Genomic DNA, 23,666 nt, shown 5'->3' on the forward strand with positions numbered 1-23,666 from the left:
CTTCTGTCGACTGAAAATGACACCACAACTGCTCTGGGCTCAGGTAACCTCCAATTACGGCTCAGTTTCAGAAAACAGGTCAGCCGTTTGTGATGTCATTCTCAGTCGACAGAAGTGTGAGAAAATGGCCGCCCCCAGAGATGGCTAAAAACGTGTGGATTAAATCTTTTTCCACAAATGCAATATTTATCAGAATGCCTTGTTTCAACTAGTGGGCTTTTATAGAACATAGCCATCTCTGGGGGCAGCCATTTTGTCACCGCTGTCGACTGAAAATGACATCACAACTGCTCAGGGCTCAGGTAACGAGCAATCACGGGTGACCTGTTTTCTGAAGCTGAGACATGATGACACACACTTGCACTGACGGTTTAAACATGAACTGTCCTTTTTTAGTTATTAACAGAGCTGGGTATTGCCTAATCGCCATCCTGTTCCGTCCTGCATATTTTATCGACCACGTGGTCCCGGTCCATCCCTCATCGGCAACAGCAAATCGACATTGAGAACGTAATCTTCACGTCACAAGCAGGCGCCGCATGAGCAGACTCGCTTCCAAAATAAGAAAAATATTAAACAAAAACGACAAACACACACACGTGGTGATCGGTGAAATAAAAACAATATGTCATAGCGTCTGTGGGACCGCAAGGTACACAACACTGTTTTATTTTATACTTTTTTCCTTACTCGGCCGCGTGTCAGGAGTGCGGCACCTGCGTGTGACGTGGTACAGGTTAGACGTGGACGTCTGTTCTTGACGCCGTTCGGCTGACTCGGCCCGACTGGGACCACGTGGGTCAATTACATATGCAGACGGGAAATAGGCGATGCCCAGCTCTGGTTATTCATATGTATAACTTATACCATGCTGTGTCGAAAGTTGCACTTTAAAATGTCAAAACATGGTAGTTTTTGTATTATCAATAATACAGTGAAAATGGAGCGCAATGTAAAAATTACCGGTAGTCAATTTGTAGTGTGTGCCCCTAAGTTTTAAGTTAGGAGCTACTGTGATCCTAGTTAAAAATGTCTTTTGGGACGACTTGATTCCAATTGCGGGAAAGGGGGGGCATCAGGGGGGTATTCTGTGTGTTGGGGAGTGTGTGTTTTGTTTTTGCCGAAACTCCAGGCACATTAGCTCTCCAAGGACATTGGAGGCTATAAATGTTGTCTTGCAAGCATTTAACAGTTAACAAGCCCCCTCTCTGTCCAATTTTAAAACCCGGTTGAAGGCACATTTCTTTTCTCTGGCTTTTGATCAGACCTGAAATTTTTGGCTCTTTTCCGGTGTCAATTGTATAGTGTTTTATGTTCATTTATTGGCTTTATTTATTTATGTTTTTATTTATATTTTATATATTATTTATTTATATCTATATTTATTAATACGTGTATCACAGCCTTTTATTTTTTTTTTCCATTTATTGTATTGTTTGTAAAGTGATTTGTTACAGCTCTAGCTGTTATGAAATGCGCTATATAAATAAAATTGTATTGTATTGTATTGTAACAACCTGTGTGCCATACCCTTGCTCAGGTGAGTATGGTTTAGGGCAGGGGTAGGGAACTCCAGTTCCTCGAAAGCTATATCCTGCCTGTTTTGGATCCCTCCCTACTACAACACACCTGATTCAAATGATCAGCTCATCAGCATGCTCAGTAGAAGATTGAAACGATCCTGATTATTTGAGTCAGCTGTGTTGTAGTAGGGAGGGATCCAAAACAGGCAGGATATGGCTCCCTCTCGAGGAACCGGAGTTCCCTACCCCTGGTTTAGAAGGTGGTAGATTATTTTGGGGGGCAACCGCGAGCTTTTTGTGTTGTGGTGCATTTCTAACAGGTGTGCTTCTGTGTCTGCTTTGTGCAATAAATGATCCAGGCCTCGGTGGCATGGACCTGTGCGTGACCATCAAAGGTGTCTCCTTCCTCTTGCAAACAGGAATGGGCATCCTGGGCAACACCGTGGTGCTGCTGGCCTACGGCAACATCGTCTTCACTGAGCGCAAACTCCTTCCCGTGGACATGATCCTGTGCCACCTGGTCTTTGCCAACCTGATGATCCTGATGATCCGCTGCGTGCCCCAGACCATGACCGTGTTCGGCCTCACCAAGCTGCTGGACGACCCAGGCTGCAAGGTGGTGATTTACGGCTACCGCATCGGCCGGGCGTTGTCAATCTGCATCACCTGCATGCTCAGCGTGTTCCAGGCGGTGACCATCGCCCCCGCCGGGCCATGCTTGTCCAGGCTGAAGTCTTATCTTCCCTCCCTGGTCCTCCCCACCTTCGTTGGACTCTGGTTCCTCAACCTGGTGATATACATTCCAGCCCTTCTCTTTTCCACGGCTCCTCGTAATAGCACCATCCCTGCTTTCACACTTAACTTGGGCTTCTGCCTCATGGACTTCAGAGATAACATGCTTTACATCATCCAAGGGGTTATTGTTTCTGGAAGGGATTTTTCCGTTGTGGCCCTGATGTTGGTCTCCAGTGGTTATATTCTGCTACTTCTCCACCGTCACAGCCACCAGGTGAGAGGTGTCCGTCGCTCGCATCCGGTGGAGACCAGAGCGGCCAAAACGGTGGTCACCCTGGTGGTCCTGTACGTCTTCTTCTTCGGCATCGATAACGTGATCTGGATCTACATGCTGACCGAGGCCAAGGTGTCCCCCGTGGTGGCGGACATGAGGGTGTTCTGCTCCTCCTGCTACGCGTTCCTCAGCCCGTACTTCATCATTTCCTCCAACAAGAAGGTCAAGGCCAGAATCGTGTGTGTGGCCGAGCAGGACCAGCCAGCATCGGTGGACACTCAGGAGTCAAAATGACTTCCTCCTCTTTGACATTCTTTAATAAAATTGTTCTCCGAGACCTTCTGTCAATGAGTTCTACTGAACTACAGATATTTACCATTCCAAATGTCTTCACTTTGAGTTACTGTTTTTTATGCACCTCATGTGCTTTTTCAAACTGTATTTTGCTGAGTGGTTGATAACAAAAAATCTAAAGTCATCTACAAAGTTAGTGTCAGAATGATGTACAAACTGGTTTGAAGTTATCTGAAAAATCTCCTTTAAATTTGTTGTTTGCTGAATGGAAACTACCTCATCAGAGGTGCAATGTATATCCAAGAATGAACTTCTGAAATAAAACAAAAACCCAAAACAACAACCTGAGACCTTGTCATCTGTTAATGGAAATTACCATCGTCAGAAGTGTCGAGCAAAGCCGATTTAATTTTTGTCTGCTGGTAATTCCTTGATCAGTAGGTATTTTCATCGTCATAAAAGTCTTTTGATACTTGTGTTTAGTATACTTGAAAGTAAACTATTCTTCTGTGAATTTGGAACTGTCATTTCGCTGCAGTAAATGTTTCTGAAGTTAGTTGCTTGTAGTGTGATAAAAGCCACTCAGTGAGACCCAACTACATTATCATAGTTCCACATTATAGCTTTTGTGGCTTCCAACAAAATCCTCTGGCATTGTAGGCTTTTGGAAGCTTAACTTATGACATTTCATAACAACTTGAGCCAAGCCTGACTAGATTGTGAAGTCGGTTAATTTAAAATAAAGTAATAAATCTAATTTATTATGCTCACGATAACCCCTCAAGGGCAAATTCAAGGGCTTTATATTTGTGTATTGCACCCAACACAGAAAACCAGATCACAGGTTCCCTTTTCAATACAGGCTATATGTCTAATCTTCTATATGTCTAGTTTATTAAAATGTTCAAGATTATGCTCAATGTTCAAGATTATGCTGGAATTGAATGTTGCAAAATATCCCCATTTTCCCGAATGATTGTCAAAATATGTAAGAAATAAAAGTGGCAAATATAATTTTAACATTTTTCTCCAGGAGACATTTCATAAATTTAAAACACAAACAAACAAGCAAACAATACAATTAAATTCAAAATTGGTCTCAGCTATGACAAGTTTTTGGCTTCTGAGGTGAACTGTTCTATTGGGTTGATTAGACACTATGGTATATTGTACGTGAATGATTTTTACTAGGTATACAGTGCACTTTGTTCATCGTTCTGAAACTAGTACAGTAGAACTGGACCAAACAATAGTTTAAATATGGTAACACTAGCGAGCAGAACAGAATGGTTGAGAAAATGTTTTGCGTAAACCAGGATAGAAATGCTTTTTGAGAGTTTAGATCTGATATATTTAATGTGAAGTTTCGAGATCTTATTGCCAACAATGAAACCCAGGAATTTAATCTCCTCTGTCTCTATATTTACACATTCTAATACTCACAAATATAAAGTACAAATGAGTATAAATGAGCAGCAAATTACGTAGAAAGATGGCACAGTAACTACATACATTGTTTCATCCTGGTCCAATGCATTTACTGTAAAGGTGCAAGAAAAACATGTTAAATGCTGTGAGTAGCAAGATGAAAGATAAAAATAAGATAAAATGAACATAGAGTGAATGTATTATATTTAGTTGATGTTAAAAACATTCTAACTAAAGACAAATAATATTTGTTTTTTTAAGAAAGGCCTTTGAGGACCATACTAAATGTATGAAAGATGATGCAACCAGTGGAAAAAATAAAGCATACATTATATAAACTTTTGTGGCTTAAATGTTTTTTTTGTTTGTTTTGTTTTTTTAATAAAAGAGCCTCTGAGGTTTTATTTGTTTTTAAAATTGCATTGCAGGTCAGATGAAATGTTCTTGTGGGTCATATCGCTTACCCAAGGTACATAGCAGAACGTGCTTGAACTTGCCATTTTTAATGAGGTCTCTAAACATGTAAAGCTCACACACGCACATAAGTGAAAATAACAACCCTCCCTCGAGAAATAAAATTCTTCACAAATAATCAGCAGAGCAAACATGCAATAACCTGATAGTGCGAACATGAAACAATTATGAGTTGAATCAATGACAACCTTTTGATTTAAATGAATAACAACAACAGGTTGTCCCCATTGAGTGTGTTGTTATCCCACTAATTGTCTTGCTTCTCTGCGCCAAAAACAGGATGCGAGGGGGAAGAAAGTGCACGTGGATGCAATCAACAACAAGTGAGACAACACTGTTCGATTCCTCTGTCTTGTAACTCTGAGAATTGTCATTAGAACACTTGAGACTGATGTGCACAAAACCAAGATACTCATACTCTCATCAGGGGCAACATTAGGTACAGAGTTATATGCAGTTGCACCCCAATACATTAAGATATGATAGAAAAGTCCTAATAGTTTGAATCAAAAAGTGACCAATTCCTACCTAATTTCTGGATTTAAAAAATCACTTTGATTGTTTGTAATTAGTGCTGTCAATCGATTAAAATATTTAATCGGGATTAATCGCATTTATTCATAGTTAACTTGTAGTTAATCTCACATTGTATTTATTGTAAAAAAATACCTTGACTTTTCCGTCCCATCATTTTCTTGAATTTTAATACCCTTAACATGAATAAGAGGATTGATTTTCTTATGCAAATACTTTATTAAATGGAAGTCAACCCAAACATATTTTTTTCAAGAATATGGTATATACAAGCCCACTAGTTGAAACAAGGCATTCTGATAAATATTGCGTTTGTGGAATAAGAGTTAATCAACCTGTTTTTAGCCATCACTGGGGCCATTTTGTCACGTCTATCGACTGAAAATGACACTTTAATTGCACTCTGGCAATGACTTCATCGACTTAAAAGATTATTACTCGCTGCTCGAGTGTCTAATAAAGGTATTTTGTTTATTAAAATTCTGTTGTGGGTATACTTTAATGAAAATTGTGTCAGATAAATGAATGAGAAACAGTTGGTGGACCGCGGAGATTGTCCCGTGAGTGAGCTGGAGGCCTATCCCAACTAACTTTTCCCAAAAGAAACTGGGTACGCTCCGGATTGGTCGCCTGCCAATCGCAGGGCACATAAAGACAATCACAATCAAACAATCATTCACTGCTCGCTCATTCAAAACAATGAACAATTTAGTCATCTCACTAGACCAGTGCTTCTCAATTATTTTTTGTTACATTACAATATTTTGGTCTTATTCGTTGCGCTCCTTGCTCTCTCTCAATATATTAAATGTTTTGGCTGTGTTTTTGTATTATTTTAATGTGTTTAAAGATCTTTGAAAAAATAAGTGCCATAAATGTTTAAAAAACATGCTGAGGAAGTGTTTAAATAAGGTATCTATCACTTATTGCAGGTGTAGTATGCAACGTAATGGAGGGGGGTTTACTGGTTTCTTAACTAAAGATGGTACCAAAGCAATATTTTTATACTGTATTAGACAAATAATACATGATTAGGCATGTTTGTGAATTTCGTACCACAAATATATAGGGTTTCATTGTAGACAAGTTCATTTTACTAAGCAAATGCTATCATTAAACACAATGACTGCGCACTCTACAACCCTTTCCTCTACATTATGTGTCTGGGTGTCTTCAAATGGTGAGTAGTTTTACTTTTAGTTTAATTTTGCCCAAACTTCTCTTGAAACCTTAATGTCTGTTAACAATGATTAAATATGACTATAAACATCACCTTTAATGTACAGTTTCAGCCAGAATCAAATTCATTTGTATTGCTTTCTTTGAGAAAACTTGACATTAAAGGTTCCTCTGTGTTATACATTTTTAACCTGTTTTTTTTTTCAATTCTATTGTCAGAAAAACAAAACTGTAAAAAGCAGTGAGCAACTTTAAGATAATTGGGGATAAAAAAAATATCATAAATATTCCCCAAGCGTCGTGCCCTCTGAGACCTCTTGAATCCTTTTGTTTTGTGTCTTTAAATTGGCAAATTAATTTAGTTGGAACTCTGGGTTGAACTCAAAGATCTCTAGTGGGAGATGGGAAGCTATAAATGCGATCCTGTGCACGATTAAAGAGTTTAATAACGTAATCGCCTGCTAACCACTTGATCAGGTGAGATTAATTGTGTTGCCTTTCAGGAGGTTTTTACAGGGTGTGCGACTCTGTCTGCTTTAATCCAAAAGCCCAGCTAGGCCTCGGTGGCATGGACCTGTGTGTGACCATCAAAGGTGTCTCCTTCCTCTTGCAAACAGGAATGGGCATTTTGGGCAACACCGTGGTGCTGCTGGCCTATGCCAACATCATCTTCACTGAGCGCAAACTCCTTCCCGTGGATATGATCCTGTGCCACCTGGCCTTTGCCAACCTCCTGCTCCTGCTGACCCGGTGCGTGCCCCAGACCATGACCGTGTTCGGCCTCATCGACCTGCTGGATGACGCGGGCTGCAAGGTGGTGATTTACAGCTACCGCATCGGTCGGGCGTTGTCTGTGTGCATCACTTGCATGCTCAGCGTGTTCCAGGCAGTGACCATCGCCCCAGCCGGGCCTCACTTGTCCAGGCTGAAACCTGCCCTTCCGTCCCTGGTCCTCCCCACCTTCGTCGGACTCTGGTTTCTCAACATGGCCATATGCATTGCAGCCCCTTTCTTCTCCATGGCTCCGCGGAACGGCACGGTCCCAGCCTTCACACTCAACCTCGGGTTCTGCCATGTGGACTTCAGAAACAGCCTGTCCTACGTCATCAACGGGGTAGCGGTCTCTGGAAGGGATTTCGCCTTCGTGGCACTGATGTTGGGCTCCAGTGGTTATATCCTGCTGCTTCTCCACCGCCACAGCCGCCAGGTGATAGGTATCCGTCGCTCGCATCCGGCAGAAACCAGAGCGGCCAAAACGGTGGTGACCCTGGTGGTCCTGTATGTCTTCTTCTTCGGCATTGATAACGTGATCTGGATCTACATGTTGACTGAGGCCAAGGTGTCTCCGGTGGTGGCGGACATGAGGGTGTTCTTCTCCTCCTGTTACGCGTTCCTCAGTCCGTACTTTATCATCTCCTCCAACAAGAAGGTCAAGGCCAAAATCTTGTGCGCAGCAGAGCAGGACAAGCCGGTGTCAACTGACACTCAGGATTCACATGATAAATGACTTTTTCTTTTTTGATGGACCATTTGGATCCATCACTTTTTTGTCTCTGAGCTTTGCTGACTTTTAGCTATGTGGAACCTCACCAACTTAAACAATGAATTTGATGCAACATTTATACATATGTATTACAAATATCATATTGTTCAGGGGTATGGCAACTTAAAACCAAAAGAAAACACATTGAATTGTGAATTGTTAATGCCAGTTTTATATCAAGTTGATAAGCAGGCAAACGAGACAGAGGGGTCTTATGTTCCGTTATTATGACGGTGACGTAACCCGAATTTGTGTCTTAAACCTACACTAAACCAGTAGTAACGTCATACTCGTGTTTAATAATTGTTTGAAAAATGGTTCTATGTCATAAATAAAAAAAAAAATAAAAAAAACACAACGAAATGTAAAACATCCAGAATGTATGCCGCACACTCGAAATGCCGTATGTCGGGCCTGTCGTAAACTGAGGACCCCCTTGTAAAGCAGATGCAATTGTGTGCTTTCATGCTTCTCTCTGATTGGTCAAAATAAGTACTGTACCACGATTACTGCCATTGACGTTCTCAATGTCTGACAGGCACTAAATGGTTACCGCCTCAAAAGCTGCGTGATTCCAATAATTGTGTTTCTCTGTGCAAAAAATGTGTGGGACGTCATTAATTTTAGCTTCAAATTATATATACTTATTTTGTTAATGACATATCCTCTGTCTGTGGCTCTTGGTTGCAGCTTGGTCGAGGTACAATTCTGCCTTACAAGCAAACTTCAGGAAAAACAAGCAATTGCGACTCAACAAACCCGGAAAAGGAGAGCGGAAGATTATCGCTGTTATAAAAACAGAAGGGCTCTACGGAAAACCTAAAATAAACTAAATTATGGTTACTTTGTGAAATGTGTGCGCTTTTCAACGACTTTATTTTGGTCAACGTTCATGTCGAGGACGTTAAAGGAAACTCCGAATACGCCTCAATACAACTCTCGAACACTGGAAAGATGGATTACAAAGTGTCTAAATAACAAACACTAAAGAGCAATAACAATCTATCGTCTTGTAATGATTACCTAGTGTCTTCCAAAATGTACCAACTCTGCCGTTCCGATCAGGTAAGTTTGGCTACTTTGCTAGCTAGCCGATACGGCATGAGTATAATTATCAAATGTCTTCCGGGTTACCTGTTACCTAGCCTTATTAACTTTATAGCCACATATCCTGTCACATTGCTTAATAAAATGCTTCTCTGTTAAGTTCAGTAAGTTCATCGTCACCCCCTGTTTAGTGGTGTTTTCCTGCCCTCAGCTCGCCTGTATTCTCTGTGAAATGAGCTGACTCTGGATCAGTGTTTCCAGCAACAAAGCACAATGGCCAGAATATCCTGGTATCAAGAGAAGGTGGGTAGGTGTATGTATAAAAGTGGCTATTTTCGCCCGGGGGCGCACAAAGGCCATGATAAAGCTAAGAAAATATCTGATATCCTCCATGGTTTAATGAAATGATGTTCTTGCCACAGATTGGAGCCTACGATCAACAAGTCTGGGAGAAGTCTTTAGAGCAGACAGATTTAAATGTAAGATAAGGAGAAAATGTGTCAAATGAAAACGTTGTGTGTTCCTAAATACAAGTTGTCTTTCCACTAGGATTTGGACAGTAAGCCCAGAAAGACCGGCCACATAAAATCAGACCTCATCGATGTCGACTTGGTCCGAGGTTAGAGTCCTATATGTCAAATTGTCACATTCAGAGCCATCATTGTTTTGTCCCTTGCAGGGTCCACGTTCAGCAAAGCCAAACCGCAGAGTCCTTGGACGGCATTGACTCGGAAGGGTTTGGTCCGCGTGCTGCTCTTCCCCTTCTTCTTCCCCTGGTGGATCCAAGTCACCTCCAAGTCCATCTCCTCATGCATTCTGCTGCTCTACTTTATGCAAGGTTGGCTAAGTCCTACCCAGATGATAAATACTACAGATTACCTTTGTTGTCCTATTGATGAACAGGGTGGGGTTGCACAGTACACCGGTCCTAGAAAACTACCACATAATCTTGCTGTCAAAAATGACACAATATGTGCTTTCTGAAATGGTATTTTAAGAGTGACTGTGACAGAGGCAGGCAGCAGTCAGTGTGTCGACACAGCGCTCTCCCACTCCCTCTGTGTTGAAAGTGGCCAGACAATTTAATGCTGCGTCAATGGCTTCTGTATCATGTTTCCCTGTTAAAATGAATGGAAACACTGTGAATCCATTCCATCCACCCAAAAAAAAACACCACCACCCACAATATTGTGTATGTTTTTTAAATTAAAGTAGCCCTCTATAGTGTAGTATTGTACTCTATAAAGGCATACAGGTATAACAAAAGAAATATAATGTAAAGATTAAACAATTTATGCATTATGATTTGATGCTTTTAATTCATTCTGCGCCCTCCTCTAGTGCAGGGTTCTCAAACTCCACTCCTCGGAGTCCACTTTCATGCATGTTTTCAAATGGTCAGCTCATCAGCAAGATCTGCAGGCACCTGATAACCATCCTGATCATTTGAATCAGGTGTGTTGCAGCCGGGAGAGATGCAAAACATGTAGGAAAGCGGCACTCGAGGACCGGAGTTTGAGACCCCTGCTCTAGTGTGTGGCCACAAGGGTGCAGTGTAATATACGGTACATAATACGTACATGCTTAACTATATACATGCAGAAGAAGGTGACAACTTCTCACTAAGCTGCAATATTACCTGTAATCATTTTTCATATAGGATAAAGAATGTGCCTCCGTGAGTATTGTAATGTTGTCTTTCTCCGGGTGTTGCAGCATTGATTGTGTGAGACTTTTAACACCGCAACATCGATGATAGTGTCATTTTCCTGCCTATGGCGATTTTTATTGATTGTTAGCATTAAGATAGCAGACTTGTAAGATAAGTTCTGTGGTTTATTTAAATACACAACGTGAAACTCTCTTTGTTTAATTTTAGAGTAAAGTCCACCTGGGAGCGGCATTAAACAGCTTGAATTAAGTACTTGTCTTCTTTTTGGGGTAATTGTTCACTATATGCTAATCTACTGCTTGTGACATTCACTGGCACCATCTAGCGCTCACAACTGAAGAAAAAGAAAATCGACGGAGCGACAGTATCTTGAAACATTTGCACGTTGGGTCTCTCATACGTTCAGGTGCCACTGAATTTTGACAAATTTACTAAACTGCAGTCTGCCTTTTTACCTTTAAAAAGGCATAATTACAAAAATATATCAGACTTTTTGCCACATCATTTGTATTTGATTTTATTAGATTAAGCAGGTGTGCCTAATGTTGCTTCCGCTGAGTGTATTTACAGTAATTAAGCCACACTTGAGCACCACTGGAAAAATAGATCTTGTTATTATGCCCTTTACCCATGAGACCATTTCAGTATCACTTTCCCTCTGTAGTTGCCGCCGTGGTACTCTATGTGGAAGTCCCCGGAGCGAGTGCCAGTGAGGCGTTTGGGCCCTTGTGCCTTATGCTGCTGCTGGGCACCGTGCACTGCCAGATTGTGTCCACCGAGTGCAGCCGCTCGCCCTCGGGCGGTGCAGCCGCCAGCAACGGCAACAACGGCAGCAGTCCGGCCCGTAGGAGGAGGTGACATGTTCGAGGCTTGACACAAGCATTTTGGGTTCTGTATAGTTAAGTATAGCCAGTTGCTTTCTTTCCTGTCTTGGTCAGGCCCAGGAAGGTCAGGGGCCCAAAGAAATTGGATGAGAAAAATGAGAGCGAGGACAAGGAACTGCAACCGTCATCGCAGTTTGAGAAAGTGCAGCGACCAAAGAGAATGGTACCGTCTTCAGTCAAACTCTGCGAACAGAACCGGTCGTCGGGTGAAATACACCAGCTGGGTTGCAAATGTTTTCCAAAAGTGCACATGCTATTTGACAAATACAGTGAAACCTTCTAAGTCAATTCGTTAATTGGTAGAGTTTGGAATTCAACCTAAATCTTAAGGAAAAATATTATTTAAAAGTCAAACAAAACAAAAACAATGCAAATGCCATTAATATGTTCCAGCCTCCCCAAAAAATAACAACGAAAAAAATTGTAGCACTCAGTCGCCTTACCTACTGTATATATGTATACATAACGGATTGCCTTAAAAATCGAACATCTACAAAGGGAACTGACTGCATTGCATAGATGATCACAATTTACGGGTATATTAATTCCAGAATTACCTATATGTAACGTTGACAAGAAGTCAGATGTCTTCAAAGTCTCAGTTGTTAATTTCTATTTATACTTGTATGACAGTTAATAAGAATGTTAAAGCTTTACTTAAAACACTACCTGTGTTGTTAAAAAAAAAAAAAAGGTATTGATCTTTTATTTCCTATGGTGAAATGTTTTGAAATCAGAAAAACTTGGAAGTAAATGGGTTTTTCAGATTGTATTCCATTGTGGAGGTTGCACTTTTTTGGGAGAAAAACAAGCCATGATTTGTGTAGTGCCTTTGTGGGTACCTACACCGATGTAATCCAATGTAAACACATGAGCAAGACAATTAAAAGATACATTAATTAATATGGTCTTGTCAAATGGAGTGTTGAATCAAGATAAATTGCAATGTAACAGATGGCATATGCGGTTTTGGATTGGAAAAACAGAATGGATATTTTTTCTTACTTTTGTTGAAGTGCTTGAAATCTACCTTCAATAGAGACACTGCTCAAACGCTGCTCTTTGCCATATCGTCACAGAGCAAAAGCTTCGGCGCGTCGGACGAGCTCTCGAGTGAGGAGGGGGAGGTCACGCAGCCGGTGGACGTGATTCCCGCCAGGGCATCTGCACCGCCATCTTCTGTGCGCTCTAGAAAGTCCAACAACAAAGCTGCAGTCAGGCCTCAGGTGAACCTTCTGTCCCCCACTTGGGAACATTAGTTTTCATATTGAAGCCTTCAGTGCGGAAAAAAAATCCATCCATCCACAACCAAAAATTTAGGTTTTTTTCCTGTGGGTGGGGGGAATTAAAAGTTCACAAAGAGTGTTATGTGTTTTCCACTGAAGTCTAAACTGTCCATAGGTGTAAGTTTTAATGGTTGGTTGTACAGTATATGTTCCCCGGCCAGATCCCGCTTCTCTTGCTTATAGTTATCTGAGATAGGTTTCCCCTGCTATAAAAAAGGGATGTATGTTTTTTTTTATGAGCAGATAAGTTGAAAATACACTCAGCAGACACTTCATTGGTTCCACCTGTAACGATATCCACTATTAGAGATACGCACTACAGTTCAGCTTCGGAAAATGTCGTCAAAGTCAACGGAGTTCAGAGGTCAAGGCCAAATAATCCACCTAATTGATGAAACTGTGACACAATTCTAAATATTGAACAGGTTGAACATAACAGCCGTTTTCCCAGGGGTGGGCATTTTGTCAGTACTGATGGAAAGTCCACAAGTTCGTCACTGACGGAAGCCTGTTCTGCTGACAAATGATGAGAAACTACAAAAAAAAAATGATGACGGATTAGCACTGAAAGTGTTTTTTTTGTCCATCAGTGTCATCGTCACTAACCGGGTCGAGTATTGACCAACCTCTGAGTCCGTAAGTGACGGACACCCATTTCGATGACGACCGACAGAAACATGCCCGCCTGTCTCGTGGGTTTGTTTGCGGGGGTGACTGCTGTGGGGTTTGCTTGAGTGGACTGCAATGGCTATCCATCGAAACTAGGGCTGTCACAATTAAAGCATTAACTATTGAGATTAATTTAAACTTTATAAAGCGTTAACATAGATTAACTCCGTTAACTCAGTTTTATTTACAGTAATTTGAACATTACTGAAGGCTTGCTGATTTTAAGCTTAATTGTAGCTGTGTGTTTTCCTCGCTTAACCCTCCATGTAACAACAGGATGGAATCGGGGCCTTCAAGGCAAAGCCCCGGGAAGTGGAGCGCCTGCGACCCAGCGTGGGCTCCCGGCCGGCCTCAGACACCGACGACACCATGTGGGAGGAGCTCCTCCAGGACCCAGACTCCGCCTCCACGGGGAGCAGTGACAGTGAGGAAAACGGGAGGTTCACGGGTGGCCTTGCGCTGCAGCAGACCACCACGCTGAGCAGTGATGACGAGAGCCTGCAGCAAGGCATCGCAGGGGTAAAACCAACACAATGCACTCGCTAATAGATGTGAATTATGAGTCTGTAATAATTACGTGGCATGTCGGCAGCACCAGCTGTCCTGGCTCCAAGCTTGCCATCCTTCCAGGGACCGAGTCAGCGCTATTATATGGGTGCAGGGCGAGTGTAAGAAAGCAGACATGTCCGTGCTGGAGATCAGCGGGATCATCCTCACTCGGGTACAGTAGATGAGACCCTATGGAACTTAATGATATTTGCCAACATTTATCGAGCCAAGGCACGTATTTTACATGAGAAAAATCTCACACCAACAAACCAAAGTGCCGAAAAAAGTATGTTTTCTGAGCTCATAAATATTGTATGTGTGGTGGTAAAGGAAGAGCATTTTACTGATCTGCCTGTCACTATAAGTTGCTGTTGTACTAGATAAATGAACAATGATACATTGTGTATTTGATCAATTCCAAAGTTAAATTTGAACATTTGGCACTCAAAAACTAATAAAGAGCAGACAATTCCCAAACACTGCATAAGTTGTTCAAATACATATTAAACAAAAAATACAGCACAGTAAAAGGGGCACTTGATTGAAACATGAAGTTAATGTTGGAAACCACAGAATATTTGAGCCATCATGCTGGCCGCACTAACATTCAAGCAGCCATGACAATGGCGGGCTCAAAAACTGTCAGTGCGAGTCAAACAATTTAAAAGTCACATTTGGTATGAGCTATGACTGAGCCCAAAGAATGTGTCTCCCAGCCTAAAGAGTGGAGCACGCATTTGACAAATGAGGCACTTATTAAGAAACATCATCTTGATCAGACACCTCATCTTCTTATCCTCAAGGTGAAGCTGGCAGAGCAAGGTGTGGGCTACCTGGTGTTCGGTGGGCTGGTGACGGCCACGCTAGCGCTCCTGCCCTTTGCCTTCCGCCTGGCGCAGCGTCTGGACGTGTCCAGCCTCAGCTCGCCGTCGCCGGCCGAGCTCCTGGAGGTAGCCTTTAGCCCGGCCAGCGCGCACGCCTATGCCTTCTTCTTAATCACCACCGTGCTCAGGGTTTGCCTCACCGGACTCTTCTTCTTCATGATGTGCGTGGCTGAGAGGACCTATAAGCAGGTGAATGACGATGGTCGATTGTTACCTCCACCAAGGAGGTTTTTGTTTATTTGTAGGATGCTGCAAAGATGATGATGCATCCCTCTCTCTAATGCGATCCAGTATCAACATTCATTTGTGGCGCCCTCTATTTGTTGGAGGCCAGTGATTCTGAAAAGGGAAGTCAAGTCAAAAATGGTCTTTACAGTTCTATGCGGCCTGTTTTCTGTGTTTGGTAATGTGATGTTCGCAAGCTGAGCTGTGATTAGTCGTTACCCTAGCTTTTTGGCACTGTGATGTTATTTTCAGTTGACAGCAAATGGCAAAATGGCCACCCCTGAGATGGATAAACACGGGTGGATTTTTCTGCTTAATTCATGTTCCACAAATGCAATATTAATCAAAATAGAAGGTTAACCTTGTGGGGTCGTATAGAACATATTATTGTAAAGAACATTTTTGACTTGACTCAGGGTGTCAAACTCATTTTTTGTCGCTGGCTGCATCATTGTTATGATGTCCATTGTAGGACCGTTACAACTGTGAACCCATATAAATGTATGATCGCCTTGTAGTGTCTTTGAAATTAGAAGCCAGTAAATAGTTTGTTCAACTATTTTTCCATTTATTTTAAAGGAGGGATTGGTAAAAAATGTTCGCAATATCTCATATGTAGTATTAAAAGTGCAGACAATTTCAAAGAAACATGTCAAGTCAACACACATGATTTGCCTTCGTGGGCCACATAAAATGATGGCACCTGTGCTTTAAAATGTGGTATGTGTACCACTAGTGGTACAAGGACTCCCTCTAGTGGTACATTGAATCACTGCCACTACAGTTCAGTTATATTTAACTTACATTCAAAACATTTCATCTTTACAAACTGTTTGTTTTTTAAACATTTATTTAGGGACATTTTTTATCTAAACATTATATGCAATACATTTCAATTCAATCATTATAGTACAGTTTTTTATTTTAGTTTTAGTAAATTTGAGTCCTGTGGTAATGTTCAAACAGCATAATGTTACAGTGGATTGCAACATTGCGTACAGAGCTGGGCAGTCCGCCTATGATGGACTCCCATTTTGCAGGAGATGAACGGTAATTTGGTCATTTTCTTTCTTTTTTGCTTGGCGTTTGGCCCTACTCCTCCTGCCTGACGACAATAAATGACGTGGAAAAATGTAAAGCCACACTGTATTCAGAAGCGCTTTTAAAATGATAGACGGAGCGATCGATAGGCGATTACTATTTGATCCAGCTTGACAAAAAGGTAGATAAACGGATGGCGGAAGGGTACCCAGGCTCTGCAGACAGAAGGAGATAAACAGACCGGGAATTTTTAGTAAATTGCCCAGCTCTGCGTGCAAAGTTTAACAACCACTCATCTAGGCATAAACAAGGATTAATTCAATTTATGCATTGGGCAAGCTTTGTGGTGAGCACAAAAGTGCTTGATTTTCAGCATGTAACTTCTTATTATTTGAGAGCTTTTCACAGTGATTGTTTCCACAGTTTGTATCCAATCATCTCCTTGAGTGATTTACAGGGCACAGCAAATTGCAAAGGTAATGTGTTTTGGGCTGTGTTTCACCATGACCTTAAGGAGATTGCCTGAGGTCAAAGTTCACTAGTAACAAGTTCAAAATCAGATTGCGGCAAACAGAGTCTAGTCACAGCTCAAAAGGTATCAGTAGGTGTTTCCCAGATTGCTAGTTTTCTTTTTCTTATATTATTACATTACATAATGACAAAAAATATATACAGTAAGACCGTGTAAGAAAAACACAAACTATATAAAATTTCCCAATCCACTGACTGTACATGATGTCTCCTCCACAGAGACTTTTATTTGCCAAACACTTCAGCCACCTGACTTCTGCTCGCAAGGCCAAGAAGTCGGAGATCCCTCACTTCCGGCTCAAGAAAGTGCAGAACATCAAGATATGGCTGTCTCTGCGTTCCTTTCTAAGGGTGCGTACCCTCACAACTTTTTCCTCTGTCACAACCGCTGCTTGTTTGTCTTGGTGCTTCCATCTCCTCATTCGTTCATTTCAGAGGCGAGGACCGCAGCGCTCCGTCGACGTCATCGTGTCCACCATCTTCCTCCTCGCCCTCTCCATCTCATTCATCATCTGTGCGCAGGTAAAAGCAGCATGTTGACAAGAGCTGGGTAGAGTTGACAAATTGGAGTCAAAGTAAAAGTACTGCTATTTTAGAATAATATGACACGAGCAAATGTAAAAAGTAGTCTTACAAATACAGTAATGACTTGAGTAAGAGTAAGCACTCGGGGAGAAAAATACACTAGTATTGAAGGTTTTGTGAGTAATTTCGAATGCATTGTTTTTTTTTTTTTTTTTTTTAGCTTCTGCAGAGCCACAAGACCTTCCTCGACTCGCTGACCAACTGGGAGCTTATGCTGTGGACCCCGTCGCTCGTCCTCTTCCTGCTTCGGCTCGCCACGCTGGGCTCTGAGACAAACTGCAAGTACAGCAACTCCTCGGTGCTGCTCACTGAACAGGTCAGGTCACTGAACTCCAAAGTCTAACGTTGAACCGTCTGGTTGAATGGGTTCATCGATTGTAATGTGAGGTGTGAAAAGTTCCTAAGACCTTTATTCTAGAAAATATATTATTTGAAGCCTATTCCAGGCAGTCCTCGTAGTACGACGTACGTGCCTCCTCCTCCATTTTGTCCCCAGCACCAGTTATGAATATCCTGTTTACATGATTGAGCAGACAGCAGACAGAATTTGGGGGGATTCACCGCAGCGCCTCATCCAAACTGTCACTCGAATCAAAAAGCGTGACCGGACACAGCGATAGGGAACAACGTGGTTTCAGTAGCACCCCAATCCATTCCACAGAGCTCAACAACTCGCTCAATCCCGGCGCGTACACTACCACAAAGACGTCGCGCACCTGCCACTAGCCGGTAACGGCAAACAGACTCCAAACGTCTCTCGTTAGGACCCCTTAGCTGTCCAACAATATGCCCGACATAAATCAATGTAAAGAAAGCACCCATTACCTGCCCGAAAAACATGTCTGGTGTAAAACACACAAGTTAAACGGTAAACCAATACCTGGATAAACGAAGCACTAATGAGGAATTTACAACAGGTATGTGAGAAAGACTGGGGTAAACCAAAGTTTAGTTCCGCCTTGGTGCGTTTTTTCCGTGTCTCCTCCTGATTGTCTGACCGGAATCAATGATCTATTGTACCCGCTTCAGCCAGTGTAAATTATCTAAATTAATGTGGACAACACTACAAGGTAAGATAACTTTAAACTCACCAAAACGGTTATAGATCGATTACATAGTCTTTTATTTATCGCGACCATGTAGAATGTTTCCAAGTCCCCAAAAGTATTTATGTATTCGGTCGTAATTATCTCTTTTATTGTCTCCGCACTGTGCGGCACGGTGGTCGACTGGTTAGCTAGTCCGCCTCACAGTTCAGAGGTCGTGGGTTCTATCCAGCTCCGGCCTCCCTGTGTGAAGTTTGCATGATCTCCCTGTGCCTGCGTGGGTTTCCTCCGGGTACTCCGGTTTCCTCCCACATTCCAAAAACATGCATGGTAAGTTGATTGGACACTCTAAATTGCCCCTAGGTGTGATTGTGAGTGCGGTTGTTTGTTTGTCTCTGTGTGCCCTGCAATTGGCTGGCAACCAATTCAGGGTGTACCCTGCCTACTGCCCGATGATAGCTGGGTTAGGCTCCAGTACGCCCGCGTCCCTTGTGAGGAGAAGCGGTAGGGATAATGAATGAATGAATGAATGAATGAAGGAAGTCTCCGCACCGTACGTGTGTGTAAAACCACAGGCACGGCAAGTAGATGTATTGATAGTCAAATTGCCTTTTTATCATACTATTTTAATTACTTATTTAACAAAATATTAGGATTTAACTGTTGAAATTATCCATGCATTTTAATAGCGTTAAGGATTTATCTTTACGTTTCTTTATGTGAAATGATATACAGGTCTGCTCAGCTCTGCACTACAGGTTAGTCTGCCTGTTGTAAAGTCAATATGTAATGCAGGTTTATATGCAGCCTTAGAACGCCCTCCTGTGGTTGTTTGGTGTATCATTCCGGTTAGAGTCCCCTTAGCGGCGAAAGAAAAATCCACAGAATAGCCGCACCGGTCTATAAGCCACATGGTTCAAAACCTAGGAAAAAAGTAGCAGCTTATAGTCCGGAAAATACGGTATTTAAATATTAAGACTTTTTACCCCCTTCTTGTAGATCTCATTGGAATGTGCAGTTGTACCTAATGTTGTGGCCGTTGAGTGTATGTGACCAGCAGGTGTCACTGTGTCACGTCCCTTTTGTGTGTCTTTCAGATTAATTTGTATCTGAAGATAGAGAAAAAACCCAACAAGAAAGAGGAGCTTAACATTGTGAACAACGTCTTGAAACTGGCTACCAAACTGATGAAGGCAAGCACATAGGACATGAGAGCTAGTGCTTTGATGTGTGAGCCGTATTAACTAATGCCCACTTTCCTTTCAGGAGCTGGACACGCCGTTCCGCCTTCTTGGCCTGACCGTCAACCCGCTCATCTACAACATCACCAGAGTGGTCATCTTGTCGGCCGTGTCCGCCGTGGTCAGTGACCTGCTGGGTTTCAACATCAGAGTGAGTCTCTCAGTAGATACTTCAAAGCATTAAGAATTTATCAATGCAGTTATGCCTTGAATACAGCATGTTTATGTTTTGTTTTATTTAATGCAGTACAGTACATCTTTTAAATACAGTACGTACACATTTGATCTCAATAATTTGTCACATTTACCGGTAAGTACACATTTTATTTAACCCATTAAGGTCTAAAGCGCCTGTCTCAACAGCTCCCCAAAACCTAAGGTCGGCTTTGGAATTACCCTTGAAAACCTGAAGTTCTCCTAGAAATTCAACACTTACAAAATGATTAATATCTCAGCCCCTGTAGCAAACAAACATAATTCCAAAAGAATTAAAGATCTTAGACATGTGGCTTGCACACAGGCAGAATTTATTATTATTTACTGTTTCAATCGAAGATGTAAAAATAATGTGTCAGTGCAAGAGAAGCACTATTTTAATTAATAAAAATCGAGTGGTGATTACCATCCTCTATTCTGTTACACAGACGTCAATATCGTCATTGTCTACAAACCATATCATATCACGTTCGACCGGTTCCACAGGTCGTGTGCGTCGTCTATATAGCACTGCCCTTACTTTACTTACTTTAATCAGAGCTCCGGGCGATCGACGGCGTCCGCCATTAGCCTACCTACCGCTCGAAAAAATTCCACAACATCCTCCCTTGAAAACCTGAAATTTTCCCCATTTTTGCCCATCTCAGAGGGCGGCCATTTTGTCATTTGCTGTCAACTGAAAATGACATCACAGTTGCCCAGGGCTCATTTCACAGCAAATCACGGCTCAGTCTCAGAAAACAGGTGAGCCGTGATTGGTTGTTACCTGAGCTCTGCTTAGCTCATGTTTCACAAACGCAATATTAATCACAACTCCGTTTTTAGACTGGTGAGGGCGCATACAACATATTATTGTAAAGAAAATGTTTGGGTTGACTTCCGCTTTAAATTGAATCCATTGCCAAACTGTGCATAATGGTATAGTAACTCGGAGCACTATGTCATTTCCTTTTTTACAAGACGTATTTTTTTGTAGATGGTACTCAAAGTTTGAGAACCGCTGCCTCTGAGAATTGATGATGATGCATGCAGTGTCTCACCTAACTTTTTATATATATTCTTTTCTACTTGAGACTCTGACGTGACAGTTCAATCTCTTGTGTTTGTCTTTTGCAGCTGTGGAAAATCAAACCTTAATGTGAACGTGGCAAAGGGCCTTCTTGGCACTTTAAGTGGAAAAAGCGCTGCCTTTTAACCACACGTGCAAAGCTACTGACCACCACATGACGGCTCACGCCACGGAGCGTCCCCTTTAGTTCTGTTGAATGTGGTTTGACATAGCCGGGAAAGTGAACTACTGTACAGTCAACTGCGGTATGTGTGCGACATAATACCAGTAATTTAACACAGGTGTGTGTCTTAAGGGTTTTTAATTTATTTCAGGTGTATGGATGTATGTATGTATTAATACTCTATGACCACTATCTGCCTTCTCCTTTGAGGACTACTGTCATTAAATTAACTATGCAAGTAGGGATTGGTGAAATCTCCTGTTATGTTCCTTTCTTAGCAATACCAATACAGTAATGTTGTGTCCATCCATCCATTTTCTGTTGAGCTTGTCGTCAATAGGGTCACAAATGAGCTGGAACCAACCAACTCTTGGTGAAAGAAGTGGGTACACTCTGGACTGGTCGTGGGTCAGGGCACGTATAGACATCAAGCATTCACATTCACACCAAGGGGCCATTTAGAGTTCTGAGTGAACCCAACATGCTTGTTTAGGTAATGTGGGAGGAAGCCAGAGAAAGCAGCTGCATGTTTTAACCATCTAAAAAATTGCACACGGAAATGTATATATGTAGGAAATGTATGTAATTTGAGACGTTCCTGTGATTAAGGGCTATATAAATAAATTTGACTTGACTTGTATAAACTGTATTTTCAATTTAAAAAGGGAGAAAAAAAGGTCAGTAGAACAATACTAATAAAACTAATATTTTATATATAAAATATGTATAGTATATTTTATCAAAATTTTAACCCATCTGTTATGTTGGGAGTCAAATGTTTTAAAAGTACTTTTTAAATGTTTAGGATAAAATCTACTTGCTATGTACTTCAAATATATTGAATTGTAAATGATGCAGTGCAGTGATTCTCAACCAGAGTGCTGTGGCACATTAGTGTGCCGTGAGAAATTATCCAATGTCGATTATTTTGAAAAAATATAAATTTTCTAATTAAAAAAAAAAAAAAAACTCTTTTGTTAATTTATGTACACCACATGTACATACATGTACTAACAGGCAAAACAATAACATGTTCTTCCACCCAATGACTGAAGGTACATAATGATCTTGTACATTTACATAGCTACATTTGAATTGTTTTAAGTGTTTTGCTTTTGAGATTTTTTCCGATGTTAAATATGTGCCTTGGTTCAATGAAGGTTGAGAAACACTAATGTAGTGGTTCATTCACTTGGTTACTGTGAAGGCAACATGGGTTCAGTTCCTAGTCAGTGACAGTGTGAATGGTTTTAATTTTATGAACCTAGTGACCAATCCAGGGTGTAATCTGTTTCCTGATGTCAGATGGAGTAGATTTCAGCTCTCTGTGACCCTGAACAAGATAAGTGAGCGGTATAGAAAATGAATGGAAAATGTTAAGTAAACTCATAATTTATTGATGGAATTTTCCAATATTCACAAAATGTGTTGTTTTTATGATTTATTTCTTCAAAGTGAAACTTGCACCAGGTCACATGGGCGTTATAACATGTTTGGTGTTGCAAAGAAAGCCCCATAACAGGAGGGTTAATGCTTACTCGGGGGACCACTAAAGTTTTTTGTTTTAATTGAAACTCCAAATAAAATGTATGAAATAAGAATGATGCAACCATGTTTAAGATTTTATATTACAAACATTTGTGCACTTTTTGCAATAACCGTTCCTCTGAGGATTCTTGAATGGTGGGGGGGGAGATCTTACCACTGCTTTGATGATGATTAATAGAATAAAATGTTTCAACTCCACTGGTGATGTTGGTTTATTAGAGCTGTACAGGGGTCCTCGGTTTGCGACAGTTACCTTCCTACGGCTGCGACGTAACTGCAATGTGTACGGAACCCAGCATTAAGGTCATAATAGAAGTAAATATTTGTATGAAAAACACTTCTGAGCCACAAATATAAAACAATCCAATAAAAAATTAATTACTGCAGTACAAAGCCATGGGGCCTGAAGGAACATTTTATTCTGGGGCCCTCAATTTCTGTTTGTAATTTTGATTGTCATTCATTGCTGAATTTTCTTCTGCGAGATTGAGTAAAATGAATTAAAAAAAAGAAACACTACAAGCGTGGACTACAAACTAAGTAATAAAACAATAAGTGGGATACTGAGTATTCTCTAGGCTTGAAAAAACGCAACAGCTAAAACTAAGTGCAAGAACAAATTATATCACGTCCTGTAATGACCTTCTCAGACTACACAACTTTTTGTGTTGTTCACGACGGTCGCGCTGTCAGACGACAAGATAATATCGTTCTGTGTCTTGGACCCGGTGAGAAGTCACACTACAAATCCGTCAGACCCCGCCCAATCGTCGCGTGCTTCCGTCAAGATTCATTCGATCGGCGCAATTCCATCGCGGAGGCGGGACAAGTAGCTGTCAAAGTCATGTTGACGAATGCATTGTGTGCATGTGCGTTCGTTCTCTGCCCAGAAAAAGAAAAAGTGTCGATGGACCCGTTCCTGGATGTTGGGGAGAGGGTAGTATGTAACGAATATGTTTAATGACACCTTTCAATTAAAAAACAAACAAAACACAAAGCTAGTCCTTACAAATAATGCTACCATCA

General features: G+C 41.4%; 3 protein-coding genes across 3 annotated transcripts; all 3 read left to right on the top strand.

Moving 5' to 3' along the window:
• The first annotated feature begins 1,142 nt into the window (after positions 1-1,142).
• LOC147141777 (olfactory receptor class A-like protein 1) lies at positions 1,143-2,826 on the top strand. Its single transcript, XM_086040981.1, has 3 exons — positions 1,143-1,189; positions 1,515-1,562; positions 1,815-2,826. Exon 3 carries the CDS (start codon positions 1,894-1,896, stop codon positions 2,824-2,826), a length of 933 nt encoding a protein of 310 aa, XP_085897107.1. The 5' UTR covers positions 1,143-1,189; positions 1,515-1,562; positions 1,815-1,893.
• Positions 2,827-7,003: 4,177 nt separating this feature from the next.
• On the top strand, positions 7,004-7,948 carry LOC147141778 (olfactory receptor class A-like protein 1). The gene has a single exon (XM_086040984.1). The coding sequence runs from the start codon at positions 7,010-7,012 to the stop codon at positions 7,946-7,948; it is 939 nt and encodes a 312-aa protein (XP_085897110.1). The 5' UTR covers positions 7,004-7,009.
• Positions 7,949-8,530: 582 nt separating this feature from the next.
• phtf1 (putative homeodomain transcription factor 1) lies at positions 8,531-22,838 on the top strand. The gene is made up of 17 exons (XM_086041371.1): positions 8,531-9,049; positions 9,243-9,334; positions 9,454-9,510; positions 9,581-9,650; positions 9,711-9,869; positions 11,368-11,557; positions 11,642-11,750; positions 12,667-12,813; positions 13,819-14,061; positions 14,135-14,263; positions 14,895-15,164; positions 16,992-17,123; positions 17,208-17,294; positions 17,518-17,673; positions 19,501-19,596; positions 19,670-19,795; positions 20,977-22,838. Exons 2-17 carry the CDS (start codon positions 9,305-9,307, stop codon positions 20,995-20,997), a joined length of 2,022 nt encoding a protein of 673 aa, XP_085897497.1. The 5' UTR covers positions 8,531-9,049; positions 9,243-9,304; the 3' UTR covers positions 20,998-22,838.
• The last annotated feature ends 828 nt before the right edge of the window (positions 22,839-23,666 follow it).

Source organism: Filicampus tigris, chromosome 9, assembly GCF_054856515.1.
Source record: "Filicampus tigris isolate MCC_2025a chromosome 9, RoL_Ftig_1.0, whole genome shotgun sequence".
Classification (NCBI taxonomy): domain Eukaryota; kingdom Metazoa; phylum Chordata; class Actinopteri; order Syngnathiformes; family Syngnathidae; genus Filicampus; species Filicampus tigris.